We start from the raw sequence: 17,695 nt of genomic DNA on the forward strand, positions 1-17,695 counted from the left end.
TGATCTGAGCTCTTGAATGAAATGAAATGCGATCTGTATGAACTGAACTTTGATCTGTACTGGACTCCTGAATGAAATGAGACTTTGATTTTGAACTGAAAACCTGAATGAACTGAGACTTTGATTCTGAACTGAACCTCAGAATGAACAATTTGAGTTTAGCTTTGACTTTTCATTTCCAGATGTGTGCCCATATGCACACATCTCACCTGCCCTCTCATTCTTCCCATAGTTTATCCAGTTCCAGCTGCTCCACAGGCTTGCTTCCCTGGTTCCAGTACATGTCCTGTTGCCCTGTCGTCCCATCAGTCCAATCCTCATGGTCCTTCCACTGTGCAGTCCTTTGTAGTTTAATAAAGTTTTGTTTAAATCTCCTTGCCCACCTTACTGCTCCTGCATTTGGGTCAACCATCCAAACCTGTTTCTCCAACCATAACAACTCTGGAGAACTTGACTGCATACTGAGGCAGTAATTCAGCCATTTGATTCAGGTGTGTTGGACCAGGAACACATCTAAAAGTTGCAGGACACCAGCCCTTGAGGACTGGAGTTGAATACTCCTGCCCTAGTGTACTGAAAAACTATAGGCTGATATCAAATCTATCATTTTGCTCTAAAATTCTGGAAAAGATGGTTTCACGGTAGCTCGTTGACCACCTTACTGAGAATAATCTTTTTGAGCCACTGCAGTCTGTGTTTAGAAAATATCATTCCACAGAGCCAAAGTGGCGAATACAAAGGATGCAGCCACCAGTACGGCTCTGGTGCTGTTAGACCTCAGTGCTGCATTTGATACTGTGGATAAATGGTAAATGGACTGCAATTATATAGTACTTTTCCATCTGCATCAGACGCTCAAAGCGCTTTAACCATCAATGTGTCACATTCACCCCGATGTCAGGCTGCTGCCATGCAAGGCCCCCACTACACACTGGGAGCAACTAGGGGATTAACTAGGGCCCTTAGTGATTTTCCGGTCAGGTTGGGATTTGAACCCAGGATCCTCTGGTCCAAAGCCCAACACTTAACCACTAGACCATCACCTCCCCTATCATCATATTCTACTCGATAGGCTGGAGAATCATTTTGGGATTACTGGGAGTGCCCTTGCATGGTTGATATCATACCTGCCCGGTCATTCTCACTGTGTTTTGTACAGTAACACTACCTCTAACCTTAGTGACATGAAATTTGGGGTTCCACAGGGGTCCCTCTTAGGCCCCCTGCTTTTCTCCCTTTATACAGCACACCTTTGGCACATATTGTGGTGCTCTGGGATTACCTTTCACTGCTGTGCTGATGATACTCAGTTATACAAGATGATAACTGCTGGTAATCTCATGGACATAAAATCCTTAGAAGACTGCCTTGCATCAGTGAGAAGTTGATGTCTAGTAACTTCCTACTTTTAAACTCTGATAAGACTGAAATGATGGTTCTTGGTCCAGTGAGATATCGGCATCAATTTGACCAGTTAACGCTTAGCCTAGGCTCATGTGCCATACATCACACTGACAAAGTGAGGAACTCTGGGGTAATTTTTGATCCTACGTTGTCCTTTGACCTCCACTTTAGAGATATTACGAGGACTGCTTTCTTCCACCTGCAAAATATAGTGAAGATTCATCCCATCCTGTTTATGGCTGATGCTGAGACCCTGATTCATGCGTTTGTCTCTTCTTGATTCGACTACTGCAATGTTCTATTTTCTGGTTTACCGCAGTCCAGCATTAGGGGTCTCCAATTGGTTAAAAATGCTGCTGCCAGAGTTTTGACATGAAGCAGAAAGTTGACCACATTACTACATTACATTACTACATTCTTCACTGGCTTCCTCTCTCTATGAGATCAGATTTTTAGATTCTGCCACTAGCCTATAAAATTGTTCACGGACTGGCACCTCTCGACTTAGCTGACCTAATTAAATCCTATGTACTGGCCCTGGTTAGGGTTAGCTCTGTGTTCTCAGGGTGCAGGACTACTTTAGTGTCCCTAGGGTGAATAAAAAGTCTATGGGTCACAGAGCTTTCTCCTATCGTGCCCCTCTTCTGTAGAATGATCTCCCTGCATCAATAAAACAGTCAGATTCTGTAGAGACTTTCAAGTCCAGAATTAAGATGCACTTATTTTCCCTTTCATATCGCTTCTCTGAAGACTCTCAGTTGTCCAGGTGGTTTCTATAGTAGAGAAGCTTGAATCTTCGACTGGACTGGGTTGGTTGACGCGAGGACATTTCGCTTCTAATCGCAGAAGCTTCCTCTGCGAAATATCTTGTTCTGGTAGTCTCACTTCTGTCTTGACTCTTGTAGAGAAGAAGAGTCAAGAGTCAACTTGACTCTTATGCCGCGTTCACACTGGGCGTGACGCGAGCGACAGCAGTGACAGGTTGCCATGTAATCCCTCTTGAAGGACGCGTTTTGGCGCCAAGCCGCGCAGCGCGACGCGATGGACACGAATGAAGCGACGCGAGCGAAGTGATTTTGAGCGATTGGCGCGTTTGTGGCGCGATATTATGTCACGTCACTTCGCATTGCCCTCCTCCCCAAGTTGAAAAATCTGAACTTTTTTGTCTTGTCACGCCATGATGACCAATCAGGGACTGAATATGTAGTGACATGGAGATGTCTGGAGTTTGACTGAGGATGTGAACATGTCCTGTCTCTGGTAGCCAGCCTGTGAGCAGGCCTTATGTCCCTTTTGTCCTTTATTTCACAATTATGACAGAGTTTTTGGAGTGAGCAGCAGCCCCGCAGCAGGGGAAGCGCAGTTTTGTTTTGATTTCCTACGTGCACGCGCGAGCGAATCGTCCGTGAAGATTATTTTATTAAATAACTACAGAGGTTTATAATAAAGCAAATGGTGACTGGTTTCTAAACACATTTATGACAGAGTTTTTTGGGGAAGAGTGAGGAGCAGCCCCACAGCAAGCAGCGGAGGTTTTTTTCCTTTATGTGCGCGCGCAAGCGAATCGTCCCTGAAGATTATTTTATTAATTAACTACACAGATGTAAACGCAAATGGTGACTGGTTTCTAAACACAATTATGTCAGAGTTTTTGGAGCGAGCAGCAGCCCCACAGCAGGGGGAGTGGAGGTTTTTTTTTAATTGTTTACATGTGCGCGCGTGAACGGGACAGGAGGTCCTCAAACTGGGTCCTGCAGAGGCGGAAGGACCGCTGAAAGCTGCCGTCATCCAGACGCAGCTCCTGCAGCAAATAATGATACTCCCTGAATTGGGAACGTCTCATGATGTTTGTCAGCTTTCCACAACAACTTGCTCCGTGTGATCAAGGTCCATCATGGTAACTTGACTGACAACCAGAGCTGGCGAATGGAATGGAAGCTTCTCCTATTTGATGACGCACTGGGGAGAATTTTCGCAGCGAAAGCAGAGCAACACACCGGGCGATGGTGGCGCGTCCATCGCCACGCGACCAATGCGAATTTGTGGTGCCTGATCACGTCCGGTGTGAACACGGCATTATGCTACTTTCATATGGCTAGCATACTGGCATAGTATATTACTATGCTTTTTACGCTTTTAATTCATTTTATTAGTAAATGGAGCGTGCCGTGGCCTCAACTTTATCTAAATTCTGTGTCTTTTCGTGAAGCTTAGGGCTAGTGGCTGGCGATCACCTTAGTATTTCTTCTGTTTTTGTTGTTGCTTAATGCTGACAAATTTGTTGTCTTTCTGATGCCTGATTCTGCTTTTTCTCTCTGTTTGAGGTGCGGCTCTATCCAGAGATGGGTGTGGTGTCTGTTTCTGTAACCCTCCTGTCCTGTGCACCAACAGCATTTCCTGTATATGAGTTTTGTAAACTGTTCTGTAATTTGTGTTTGTAGCATGGCCCAAGCAGAGGGTCACCCCTTTGAGTCTGGTCTGCTTGAGGTTTCTTTCTCAGAGGGAGTTTTTCCTTCCCACTGCTTGTTGTGTGGGCTGCTGAAGAGGAGGTACTGCTGGCCCACCACCACCAGATGGCACCCTGCTTGAAGTGCGGGCTTCAAGCATGAGAGGGCGTCATAGCAACCGGGAGTGACAGCTGTCACTTGTTATCAGCACCAGCTGTCACTCATCCACATCACATCACCACCACCATAAAGGCCAGACTGCAACTCCACCTCCCCGCCGAGAAATCAGCTATCAGAAGAGGTAATTTCTCTGCTGAACGTGAAACTGCATTATAGTCTGGACTCTTTTTGCAGCCGTATTCCTGTGGTGTTCCTTATCCGTTGGATTGGCGTTAGGTGTGATCAGCGACGGCTTCGCTCCACACTCCATCCAGATAAGTGGTTAGACAGGAGCTGCACAAGTGTGTGATTGGAGGTGGAGGTGCTCCCTCCCAAAACTGTGGGATTACTGAGTGTGCGAACTCACACTCATCAATACTGTTTTTCTGTTCTCTGCCAGCAGTACCAGGTCTGACAGCTGGAGACGGTGACCACCTGGGGACCCAGGACTTGGCGGCTCCGGTGTTCTTCAGATCCGTTGGCGGTGAAGGCCATGTGGGATCCGGCTCGGCTCAGGACGGATGTCTCCTATCCTCAAGCCTGCCCACACGTCACTCAAATCTGTAATTCGGTGGTACCTAAACTGTGATTGTCTGTATTTCGTTGTGCACTACAACATTAAATTGTTACTGTTTGGCTTATCCATTGCCCATTCATTTAACGCCCCCTGTTGTGGGTCCGTGTTCCTACACCTTCACAACACTGCTGCTCTGAGGGTTAGTAAGGTTAGACCTTATTTGTGTGAAGCGCCTTGAGGCAACTTTGTTGTGATTTGGCGCTATATAAATGAAAATAAACAAATTGAATTGAGCCGATCAGCACATGCAGGAACATCTCGGTGATCACTCACCGATTCTGATGAATCCATCTTCTGTCCGGTGATATTTGGGCAATTTCTCTGTCCATTCTGTCAACATCTCTTTGTCTGCATGAAAGCTCTGGGAGACAGAGACACACAGGCAGACGGAGAGACAGACAGACAGACACGGTGAGAGAAAGAGAGAAACAGACACACAGACAGACAGACGGAGAAACAGAGAGAGACAGACAGACGGGGAGACAGACAGAGAGACAGAGACACAGAGAGACAGACACAGACAGATGGAGAGACAGCCGGAGAGACAAAGATAGAGAGAGACAGACACACAGACAGATGGAGAAACAGAGACAGACAGCACACAGACAGATGGAGAGACAGAGACACAGACAGACAGATGGAAAGACAGACAGACAAAGAGACAGAGACACACAGACAGACGGAGAGAGAGACAGAGGCAGACAGACAGACACAGTGACAGAAAGACAGAGAGAGAGAGACACACACAGACAGACAGAATAACAGACAGAGACACAGACAGATGGAGAGACAGCCAGACATACAGACACGGTGAGAGAAAGAGAGACAGACCGAGACACACAGACAGATGGAGAGACAGACACAGACAGACGGAGAGACAGACAGAGAGACACAGACAGATGGAGAGACAGAGACAGATGAGACACAGACAGACATGGTGAGAGAGAGACAGAAAGACAACAGGCAACCTGTTGGATACAAAGGGCAACCTGCTGGACACAAAGAGCAACCTGCTCGACACAAAGAGCAACCAGCTGCACGCAAAGGGCAACCTGTTGGACACAAAGAGCAACCAGCTGAACACAAAGAGCATTCTGCTGCACGCAAAGGGCAACCTGCAGAACACAAAGGGCAACCTGCTGAACACAAAGAGCAATCTGCTGCACGAAAAGGGCAACCTGCTGAACACAAAGAGCAATCTGCTGGACACAAAGGGCAACCTGCTGGACACAAAGGGCAACCTGCTGAACACAAAGAGCAATCTGCTGCACGCAAAGGGCAACCTGCTGGACACAAAGACCAGCTGGACACAAAGACCAGCTGGACACAAAGAGCAACCAGCTGCACGCAAAGGGCAACCTGCTGGACACAAAGAGCAACCTGCTCAACACAAAGAGCAACCTGCTGAACACAAAGAGCAACCTGCTGCACGCAAAGAGCAACCTGCAGAACACAAAGAGCAACCTGCTGCATGCAAAGAGCAACCTGCAGAACACAAAGGGCAACCTACTGAACACAAAGAGCAACCTGCAGAACACAAAGGGCAACCTGCTGAACACAAAGAGCAATCTGCTGCACGCAAAGGGCAACCTGCTGGACACAAAGACCAGCTGGACACAAAGAGCAACCAGCTGCACGCAAAGGGCAACCTGCTGGACACAAAGAGCAACCTGCTCAACACAAAGAGCAACCAGCTGCACGCAAAGGGCAACCTGTTGGACACAAAGAGCAACCAGCTGAACACAAAGAGCAACCTGCTGCACGCAAAGAGCAACCTGCAGAACACAAAGAGCAACCTGCTGCACGCAAAGAGCAACCTGCAGAACACAAAGGGCAACCTGCTGAACACAAAGAGCAATCTGCTGCACGCAAAGAGCAACCTGCTGCACCCAAAGGGCAACCTGCTGGACACAAAGGGCAACCTGCTGCACCCAGTGACACCCTGCAGGACCCTAGTCTAAGTGGTTTGAGCAGAGCCTGTTATGTGTCGGACGCAGCTCGGAGAACCGACCAGCGTTTGAAGGACCCAGTATGAAATAAGCAGAGCACGGTACAAAGGCTAACTGAATTTAATACATAACAGTGATAATATAATAACAAAAAGGTGCGGCCTGGCGTGGTGCGCTCCCAGCAGCGCTAACGGTCCGGAGCCAGAAGCTGTTTCGGACCCAAGGACCCCGCCGACACCCCCCAGGTGGCCGCAACAACTGAGTCTGTGAAAGAAGGAACCATTATGTGAGTCCACACTCTACACACAGAACACTTAAAGGTGTACAAACAGCAAACACTTCCTGGCTTGATTACTGATCAGCTTCCCAACCTGCAGGCATGGAACAATCAGCTCCCAAAACTCCACTGCAGTGAAAGCTGATACATGACTAACGTACAGCTCAATATAATAAGGTGTGAGGGACACCACATTTACTGACTGTATAAATGTTAGTCACAAAATCTAACGTACCTCAGGAAGTGTGCTGACGAGCGTGAGACCTCACCCCCTCCTCTTTCACAGACTGTGCATCAAACCTGGACGTTCTCAGCATCCGCTGTTGATGAGATGGCTCCCGAGACGACGATCTCACCCGTCTGGTCACAAGGTCGAGTCTCTGGCAAATACACACTGTGCACTCCAGTCTTAAATGCCAACATGTTCCAATCCATCCAGATGCACCACAGCTGTGAGTCCTGACGAGTCGCAGGTGATCAGGGTGAGGTCCTGACAGCCTCAGCAACACAGCCACTCAGTCCCAAACGCACGCCACCTGGGAGGAAAACCAAAAAACAGAAACAAACCGGCAGCCAGGCCCCCCCAGCCATATAACAGAGCCAGCCCAAACCCACCACTCAGCATTCATATAGTCCAGGATTAGCAATCACTGAGACAACATCCTAACCTCTTCACAATTTCATCCTGGTGCATCTGGTCTTAAGGCCCCGTCACACCTTGACAATTTAGCCTGCGTATGCCAACCGTATTAAAAACTGGCGCACGCTGTCACACGTCTAATAAATGAATGCAGCTGTCACACCTTGACGATTAACCATAGTATGCCAACAGCCCCGTCTCCAACCAGTGGTTCTGGTCAGTACTGCATGGTGTGGTGCTTGTTAGAAACAGAGTAATTTAACATTATTTTATTTTTTATTTTTATTTTTTATTTTTTGGGACCATTTTCACTGTGTACACAATGCTGATGAGTGGACATTCTGCTCTGTGTCAGTCTGATCCCGTCAGATCTCAGAAAATAAGTAGTGCGTGACCTGGTTAGTACTTGGATGGGAGACCTGAATAATGAAATGCTGTGATGATTTAAAATTTTAAAGGCACTTTAAAAGCTTAAAGAGTTACAGTGCTTTATTTGATCACACCTGAACACGGTCGACTGGCGCTTTCCTGCAGTGCTTCTGTGTGATCAAAGCGCGACACCGGCATCTCCTGAGAAACGCACCTGCAGCAGAGTAACCATAGAGGGACTAATTTTAAAACGCTACGTTCCCAGCCAAGACAAGGAACTAAAGTATGTTCAGGCGTCATTTTCCAAAATCAGGAGCTTTATGTGGATACGTGTCCGTCAGACTGCGATGATCAATCGGACTGAAACAAACAGTTTATATTTACTCTGTGTGAATGAAACAGTCTGTCTGCATGAGGACCAGCATCAGTGGCCAGCATTAATGGATGTATTTAGACTTATGAGAAAATTACAAGAAATGTGCGCCAATGGGGGGGGCGCAAGTGAGCACCGTATGGAGTAGACATGTTTTAGTTGAGCTCTCCAAACTTTCGCTTTATTTGATAAATTCCAGACTTTTTTGACATATTTCCTGGGCTATTTTATTTAAGCCAGCTCCTAAAGACCTTAACATGACTAAACCAAAGGGTAAGAAGCCAGATAAATAGGAAAATAACAGCGAGGAGACAGTCATGCTAGCCGAAAACTCGGGGCTAATGCTAGCTGAGTCCGAGCAGCCAACTTCTGATGCTAATGAGGAATCCGTGGTCCTTTCTGCAATCCGAGACCTGAAGACTTCAATGAATGAGAGATTTAATGCACTCGAAGAGTCAATTGACGCCACTAAAGCAACAATTGCAGACCTGCTTATGCGCACACAGGAGGTTGAAAAGGCTAGCTCTGACCATGATCATCGCCTAGCACTTGTCGAAAAGGTTCTCGTGTCTATTCGTTCTGAAAATGACTTGCTTCGCCTGAAGGTTGTGGACCTCGAGGCTCGTTCCAGACGCTCCAACATCAAAATCGTGGGCCTGCCTGAGAATATGGAAAAGGGGCATATGGAGCAGTTTCTGACAACGTTTCTCCCTGAGCTATTGGGAGCTGAGCATTTTAACAAGCCGCTGAAAGTAGATGGAGCACACCGCTTGGGCGCCCGGGCTCCAGAGGCTGACGGCCGCCCGCGCGTAACTATAGCGCACATCCACCACTACCCAGTTAAGGAGAAGATTTTACAACTTGCACGCCAGAAATTCCGTCTGCACTTCAATGGAAAACCTATCTACATCTTCCCAGACTACCCAGCAGAGGTGATGAAGCAGCGCCAGGCTTTTTCAGAGGTGCGTAAACATCTACAAGCTGGTGGTGCGCGATGCGGCTTCATCTATCCTGCCCGGCTCAGAGTCTCTCACGGATCTGCAATCAAGGTGTTTTCCACCCCACGTGAAGCGGAGACCTATGTGGGGACCCTACAGGATGACTGAGCCGTGTGGAATCTGTGGAGTAGTTTGCCCAGGACTGGATGACTTTTGACCACATCTGGACGCTCATATTTTAAGTTCGAGAGTTTCCAACAGGCTCTTCTTCGTTTTAGAAGTATGTATTTTTTATTCTTTTTCCCTATGGTCCAAGCAGCCCTACGTGAGTATGTGCGGGACAAGTTCTCACTTTGTTTGGGAAAGTGGGATGGTGGAAGGGGGGTGATCTTGTTTGTTCCTTTATTTACATGTTCAATAGTTTTATGTCGTATAAGGGCAACATTGTTAAGCACTGCATTTGCATTTGTCAATTTTTGTAATGCTTTCTAATGCATCAGTTAAGAGTAGTGGCGTAAAATTTGTGAGTTGGAACGTGCGTGGACTGGGACATGTGTTGAAACAGGCTAAGGTGTTCTCTCATTTAAAATCACTTTCTGCAAATATTATCTTCCTTCAAGAGACCCATATTAGGCCATCTAAGGAACAACTATTCAAATGTAGTTGGGCAAATCAAATTTTCCAATCTGCATTTTCTAGTAAAGCTAGAGGTGTGGCTATATTGATTGGAAAAAACATCCCTTTCAGACATGTCTCTACTATACGTGATCCAAATGGTCGATTTCTTTCGGTCACGGGTTATATTCAATCTCGTCATCTAACACTTATAAACATTTACGCCCCAAATTTTGATGATCCTTCCTTTTTTCGCAAAATTTTCAATTTGATGTCTGATTTTTCTAACTCAAATATAATTATGGCTGGAGATTTTAACTGTCCCCCTGATTTGCATCTCGATAAATCTGTCCAGACATCTCAGGTGTCCTCTTCCTCTGTGGTTTAAAAAAATTTAATGAATGGTATGAATTTGGTTGATATTTGGAGGTTATGTAATCCCACGGCCAGGGATTATTCTTTTTTTTTATAAAGTACACAAGTCCTATTCTAGGATAGATTATTTTTTACTTGATTCAAAATTGATTTCTAATGTAATATCCTCAAAATATCACAATATTTTGATTTCTGACCATTTCCCAACATCTCTAGAACTTAACTTGTGTGTAGATGAGGCCTTCATATAGTTGGAGATTCAACCCTCTATTACTGAATGAACTGTCATTTTGCCCATCCATAAACACTAAAATCACAGAGTTTTTTGAGAATAATGATAAATCGGATGTAACCGATTCAATTTTGTGGGAGACATTTAAAGTTGTTCTACGAGGACATATTATTTCTTTTGAATCCTCTTTGAATAAAGAACGTAGACAGCGCCTTGAGGAAATAGAGGTAAAATTAACTACATTGGAACAAGCTCATAAATTAACCTCTTGTCTTTCTAGGCCATCCTTAAATTGAAATATGAGTATAATTCAATTTTGTCCGCCAAAGTGAGTAATCAATTATTAAGAATTAGACAAAAATATTTTGAACTAGGGGAGAAACCTCATAAATTGTTATCACACCAGCTGCGAGGTTTGCAAGCCAGTAGAGCAATACACAAAATACGATCAAAATCTGGCAAAATTTTAATTGACCCTAAAGCTATCAACAGGCGTTTCAGAGAATACTATACAGAGCTTTATGAGTCAAAAGCTAAAGGTAATATCTTTGATTGGCTTGATAAGTTTGAACGGACAAAATTTCCCCTGTTTTACGCAGGATGTTTACTCACTCTTCCCAAGTCTCAGGATTTCCGAACACACTCTATGAAGCCAATATTTCAATGTTATTGTTATGTGTCGACGCGGGTTGAGGAGCGGACCTGCGTCTGACGGAACCCAGCGCCAAAACAACCAGAAAGCGGTTCCAATAACAAAACAATTTATTTTCCCCCTTCTGTGCAATACAAAGTGTACAAACGTAAAATGCGTCTGTCTAGCGGAGTGAAGGACGGCACGTTCTCCAGCGCCCAAAAGGATCGAAGCCCAGCGCCTCTGGACCCACGTTCACCGCCAAACACCCCCCAGGTGGACACGACAAACCGACTCTGCGAAGGATAGAAAAGGTGAGGTAAGTCAGCAGCTACAACTAATATCCTTCAAAGGCACACACTATCAGCAACACATTCAGGTCTGAATTTAAACTTTATGGAAATGAGCAGCTTCTCACAACAGGTGGAGGATCATCAGTCCGCACGCCACGGCCGTGAGAAGCGAGCTGCACAATTCTCATCAATATTCACATATACTGCATAACAAAATACCAAATTACTGTTAACAATTATTCAGACAATCAAATCACCTCTGATGTGTGCTGACAGCATATGTCCCTCACCCGTCCTCCTTCACAGGCACGATGTGTCAAACCCAGGCGCGGTCCTCAGCGTCTCACAAACGAACATCACAAGGTCGAGTTCCCGGCAATTCTGCTTTAATCACACATGGCTTAAATGCAGAACGCCATCTCATTATCTGCTTCAGCTGAAAGTCTTTAAGGTTGCACGTGAGCATCATCCACAGGTGCTGCATATCACATTGATGAGAGTGAAGGACTCTTCTGCCAGCACCTTCTCCACAGACAATAAATCAGTTTGCATACCACCTGGAGAGCAAAGAAAAGAAAAGAACACCCAAAAGTCCAGCCAAACCCCCCAACACACAACAGTTATTAAAAGATGGGAAAGATGAGACGGAGCCTTCTTCATATCGTCCCATTGCTCTGTTGAATATGGATATGAAAATCTTCACAAAAATTCTAGCAAACAGACTAAATAAACATATTTGTTCAATTGTACACCCTGATCAAACAGGATTTATACCTCATAGATTTTCATTTTTTAATGTAAGAAGATTGATGAATATCATGTACCACAGACATTGGGGAAATGAAAAGGTGGTCATACTTAGCCTTGATGCCGAAACGGCTTTTGACCAAGTGGAGTGGGCATACATTTTAGCTGTATTGGATAGGTTTGGTCTAGGTAGTCGATTTATATCATGGATCACTTTACTGTATGCATGTCCTTCCTCCTGTATTCTCACTAACCAAGAACGATCAGAGCCTTTTCTTCTGCACTGTGGGACATGTCAGGGGTGTCCTTTAAGCCCCCTGCTTTTCACTATTGCAATCGAACCTCTTGCCATTGCAATCAGGAACAGCCCATCTATTCGCCCTGTCCATCTGGGGAACATGCCTCACTCAATTTCACTTTATGCTGATGATGTTGTTTTGTTTTTTATCTCAACCAGAACAATCTCTTCCTACTTTGCTTGAGTTGGTGAAATTATTTGGTGAAATTTCTGGCTATGCTATCAACTGGCAAAAAAGTGAATTTATGGTGCTAGGTGCAACACTCAACGCAGACTTTTTACAGTCCCTTCCTTTTAAAACTACTGACAAATTAAAGTATCTTGGTGTAATATTGCCTAAAAATCCCAAATTGATTTTGAAACTGAATTTCCTTGACAAAGTAGATAAATTAAAACAAGATATTGAGAAATGGAGGACTCTTCCCATATCTATGGTGGGTCGGATTAATGCTATCAAGATGGTTGCTCTTCCTAAATTCCTGTATCTGTTTCAGAATTTACCAATTTATTTGAGTACACTGTTTTTTAAAAAGTGGATTCAATTGTCCTTCCTTTTGTCTGGGGTTTTAAAAATCATAGAATATCAAAAAAACATTTATGTAAACCCAGAGGAGGGGGAGGACTTGGTTTACCTAATTTCCAACATTATTATTGGACTGCAAATTGCAGGGCATTGATGTATTGGCAGAAGGCTCACAAAGATTTATCATCAAATATACCCCCATGGGTAGCAATTGAAAATAGTGGTGTTCACTGTAGTAGTCTCTCAGCTCTTCTCTTTTCATCTCCAATTCAAAATTCTAAAATAGATAATTTTATTGTTTCTAATTGTATAAAAATATTTTTTCAAATATTCAAATATTCGGGGAGAGGCGGAGAGCTGGGGTCGCACTGCTTATTGCTTCCCAGCTCAGTCGCCATGTGTTGGAGTTTACTCCAGTGAACGAGAGGGTCGCGTCCCTACGCCTTCGGGTCGGGGACAGGTCTCTCACCGTTGTCTCAGCCTATGGGCCGAGCGGCAGTGCAGAGTACCCGACCTTCCTGGAGTCCCTGGGAGGGGTACTAGATAGCGCTCCAACTGGGGACTCCATTGTTCTCCTGGGGGATTTCAACGCCCACGTGGGCGGTGACAGTGAGACCTGGAGGGGGGTGATCAGGAAGCACGGCCTCCCCGATCTGAACCCGAGTGGTGTTCAGTTGTTGGACTTCTGTGCTAGTCACAGTTTGTCCATCACAAACACCATGTTCGAGCACAAGAGTGTCCATAAGTGCACGTGGCACCAGGACACCCTAAGCCAGATGACGATGATCGACTTGTAGTCATATCATCTGACCTTCGGCCACGTGTCTCGGATACTCAAGTGAAGAGAGGGGCAGAGCTGTCGACCGATCACCACCTTGTGGTGAGTTGGATCCGCTGGGAGTGGAGGAAGCCGGTCAGACCTGGCAGGCCCAAACGTATCGTGAGGATCTGCTGGGAACGACTGGCGGAACCCTCTGTCAGCAAGGTCTTCAACTCCCACCTCCGGGAGAGCTTCTCCCAGATCCCGGGAGAGGTTGGAGACATGGAGTCGGAGTGGACCATGTTCTCCACCTCCATTGTTGATGTGGCCGCTCGTAGCTGTGGTCACAAGGTCTCTGGTGCCTGTCGCGGCGGCAATCCCCGAACCCAGTGGTGGACGCCGGAAGTAAGGGATGCCATCAAGCTGAAGAAGGAGTCCTACTTATCTTTGTTGGTAGGTGGGACCGCGGAGGCAGCTGACAGGTACCGACAGGCCATGCATGCCGCAGCTGTGTGGTCGCAGAGGCAAAAACTCGGGTCTGGGAGGAGTTCAGGGAGGCCATGGAGGAGGACTATCGGTCGGCCTCGAAGAGATTCTGGCAAACCATCCAGCGCCTCAGGAGGCGGAAGCAGCTCTCCACCAGCACTGTTTACGGTGTGGGTGGGGAGCTGTTGACCCTGACTGGGGATGTTGTCGGGCGGTGGAAGGAATACTTCGAGGATCTCCTCAATCCCATCGTCACGTCTTCCGAAGAGGAAGCAGAGACTGGAGACTGAGAGGTGGACTCATCCATTACCCGGGCTGAAGTCACCGAGGTGGTTAGAAAGCTCCTCGGTGGCAAGGCTCCTGGGGTGGATGAAATCCATCCTGAGTACCTTACGTCTTTGGATGTTGTGGGACTGTCTTGGCTGACACGCCTCTGCAACATCACGTGGCGATTGGGGACAGTGCTTCTGGATTGGCAGACCGGGGTGGTGGTCCCTCTGTTTAAGAAGGGGGACCAGAGGGTGTGTTCCAACTATAGGGGGATCACACTCCTCAGCCTCCCTGGTAAGGTCTATTCCAGAGTACTGGAGAGGAGAATTCAACCGATGGTCGAACCTCGGATTCAGGAGGAGCAGTGTGGTTTTCGTCCTGGTCGCGGCACACTGGACCAGCTCTACAAGCTCCATCGGGTGCTCGAGGGTTCATGGGAGTTCGTCCAACCAGTCCACATGTGTTTTGTGGATCTGGAGAAGGCGTTTGACCGTGTCCCTCGGGGCACCCTGTGGGGGGTGCTCCGGGAGTACGGGGTCCTTTGCTAAGGGCTATCCGGTCCCTGTACGACTGCAGCAGGAGCTTGGTTCTGTCATGCCCCACCCAGTTCCAGGCTTCAGTCCTTATTTTCCCTCTTTATTTGGTTCTGCTTCTTCTGCCCCAGCCTTGCTTTATTGCTATTTTCATCATGTGTTTATTTTATGTTCTGTTTTTGCTTTGGCACTTTCTTTGTTTGTTTCTTTTATCCTTCAGCCATGTTCCAGTTCCGTTCTAGTTTTGTTCTATCAGTCTGTGTTTTTATGGTTTATCATTTAGTTATTGTTTGCCTATTTTTTGCTGTTCTCCGTACTGGCTTAGTTTTGTCAGTGTTTAATTTCCTATTATTCTGTTTATCGTCTTCTGGTTTGCTTTTAAGTCCTGTTCAAGTTTAGATTCGTGTTCATGTTTTTCTTTGTATGATCTTTAGTTGTCTTGTCTGTAATCTCTTCACTGCTCACTTGCACCTGTCTGTCTCATCCTGTACTCGTCTGCTCTGTGTCTGCACTCATCTCAGTCTCACGTGTTCACACCCAGCTTCATTGTTATAACAGTCTTCTTCTGATCACAGCACTCTCTTTCTGCACCTGCACTTTCTCATCACTGTTGGCCACGCCCCATTTGTCTGTCATTTCCTTGCCCATTTGTCACCGCCTTTCAGCATCTCTTTTGCCGTGTGGTTTTCACCTGACCACGCCCCCTTTCCAAGCCCGTCCTCCACCACGTGCACCTCATTATCCTGTTACCACCTGTTCTTATTTAAACTGCTTCAGTTCACTTCCTCCCTGCTCGTTTGTTGATTCATTCACTCACCAGCACTTTGTTTCAGTCCTGTTTTGCCAAGCTGTGTTTTTGACTCAGCTCTGTGTACCGGATCCTGCTTTTTGCCTCAGCCCTGACAACTCTGTTTGCTCGTGTACTGACCCTGCTTGTTTTTGACCACGGCCTGCCTGGTACTTTTGCTCCGCGGACTGCCTTCCTGTTACTGAACCCAGGCCTGAATTAAACCATTCTTTTACTCATATGTCCTGTTGTGAGCCTGCATTTGTGTCCAGCCTCTGTCTGTGCCTCGCCTCCGCTCAGTCCTGTCAGGTTCGCATTGCCGATAGTAAGTCAAACCTGTTTCCAGTGCACGTTGGCCTCCGCCAGGGCTGCCCTTTGTCACCGGTTCTGTTCATTATTTTTATGGACAGAATTTCTAGGCGCAGCCAGGGTGTAGAGGGGGTCTGGTTTGGGAACCACAGAATCTCATCTCTGCTGTTTGCGGACGATGTGGTTCTGTTGGCTTCGTCAAATCAGGACCTTCAGCGTGCACTGGGGCGGTTTGCAGCCGAGTGTGAAGCGTCCGGGATGAAAATCAGCACCTACAAATCCGAGGCCATGGTTCTCGACCGGAAAAAGGTGCTTTGCCCTCTTCAGGTCAATGGAGTGTCCTTGCCTCAAGTGGAGGAGTTGAAGTATCTCGGGGTCTTGTTCACGAGTGAGGGACGGATGGAGCGTGAGATCCGGACACGGATCGGTGCAGCATCTGCAGTGATGCGGTCGCTGTATCGGACCGTCATGGTGAAGAGAGAGCTGAGTAGGGGGGCAAAGCTCTCGATTTACCGATCGATCTATGTTCCGATCCTCACCTATGTTCATGAGATTTGGCTCATGACCGAAAGAACGAGATCCGAGTACAAGCGGCCGAGATGAGTTTCCTCCACAGGGTGGCTGGGCGCTCCCTTAGAGATAGGGTGAGGAGCTCGGTCACTCGGGAGGAGCTCGGAGTCGAGCCGCTGCTCCTTCACATCGAAAGGAGTCAGTTGAGGTGGCTCGGGCATCTTTTCCGGATGCCCCCTGGACGCCTCGCTGGAGAGGTGTTCCAAGCACGTCCCATTCGGAGGAGGCCCCGGGGAAGACCCAGGACACGCTGGAGGGACTACATCTCTCTGCTGGCTTGGGAACGCCTTGGGGTTCCCCCTGAGGAGCTGGGGGAGGTGTGTGTGGATCGGGAGGTCTGGGCGGCTTTGCTTGAGCTGCTGCCCCCGTGACCCGACTCTGGATAAAGCGGAAGAAAATGGATGGATGGATGGATATTTTTTCAAATTAAGAAAGTTTGTGCATTACCAATGACTTCTGTTCATGCTCCAATTTCTCATGACCATGCCTTTCCACCGTCTTCGCTAGATACAGTATTTAATTTGTGGAAACAAAAGGGAATCGCAACTATCAAAGATTTGTATATTGAAAAAACACTTTGTGTTGTGTGTTGGGGGGTTTGGCTGGACATTTTGGTGTTGTTTTCTTTTCTTTGCTCTCCAGGTGGTATGCAAACTGTTTTGTGTCTGTGGAGAAGGTGCTGGCAAAAGAGTCCTTCACCCTCATCAGCATTATTGGCTGCACTTGTGGAGGATGTGCACGTGCAGGCCTAATTACTTGCAGCACCTGTGGATGATGCTCAAGTGCAAACTTAAAGACTTTCAGCTGAAGCAGATAATGAGATGGCATTCTGCATTTAAGCCATGAGTGATTCGAGCAGAATTGCCGGGAACTCGACCTTGTGACGTTCGTTTGTGAGACGCTGAGGACCACACCTGGGTTTGACACATCGTGCCTGTGAAGGAGGACGGGTGAGGGACACATGCTGTCAGCACACATCAGAGGTGATGACTGTCTGAATAAGTGTTAACAGTAATTTGGTATTTTGTTACGCAGTATATTTGAACATTGATGAGAATTGTGCAGCTTGCTTCTCACTGCTGTGGCGTACGGAATGATGATCCTCCACCTGTTGTGAGAAGCTGCTCATTTAC

General features: G+C 46.8%; 1 protein-coding gene across 1 annotated transcript in view; it reads right to left on the minus strand.

Moving 5' to 3' along the window:
- The window catches only part of mgat4b (alpha-1,3-mannosyl-glycoprotein 4-beta-N-acetylglucosaminyltransferase B), a 112,855-nt gene that overhangs the window by 6,879 nt on the left and 88,281 nt on the right, over nucleotides 1–17,695 (minus strand). Inside the window, exon 13 of the mRNA XM_034182234.1 lies at nucleotides 4,861–4,948. Coding sequence (XP_034038125.1) covers nucleotides 4,861–4,948 — 88 coding nt within the window. The remainder of the gene's footprint in view (nucleotides 1–4,860; nucleotides 4,949–17,695) is intronic.

This window comes from Thalassophryne amazonica, chromosome 11, assembly GCF_902500255.1.
Source record: "Thalassophryne amazonica chromosome 11, fThaAma1.1, whole genome shotgun sequence".
Lineage (NCBI taxonomy): Eukaryota > Metazoa > Chordata > Actinopteri > Batrachoidiformes > Batrachoididae > Thalassophryne > Thalassophryne amazonica.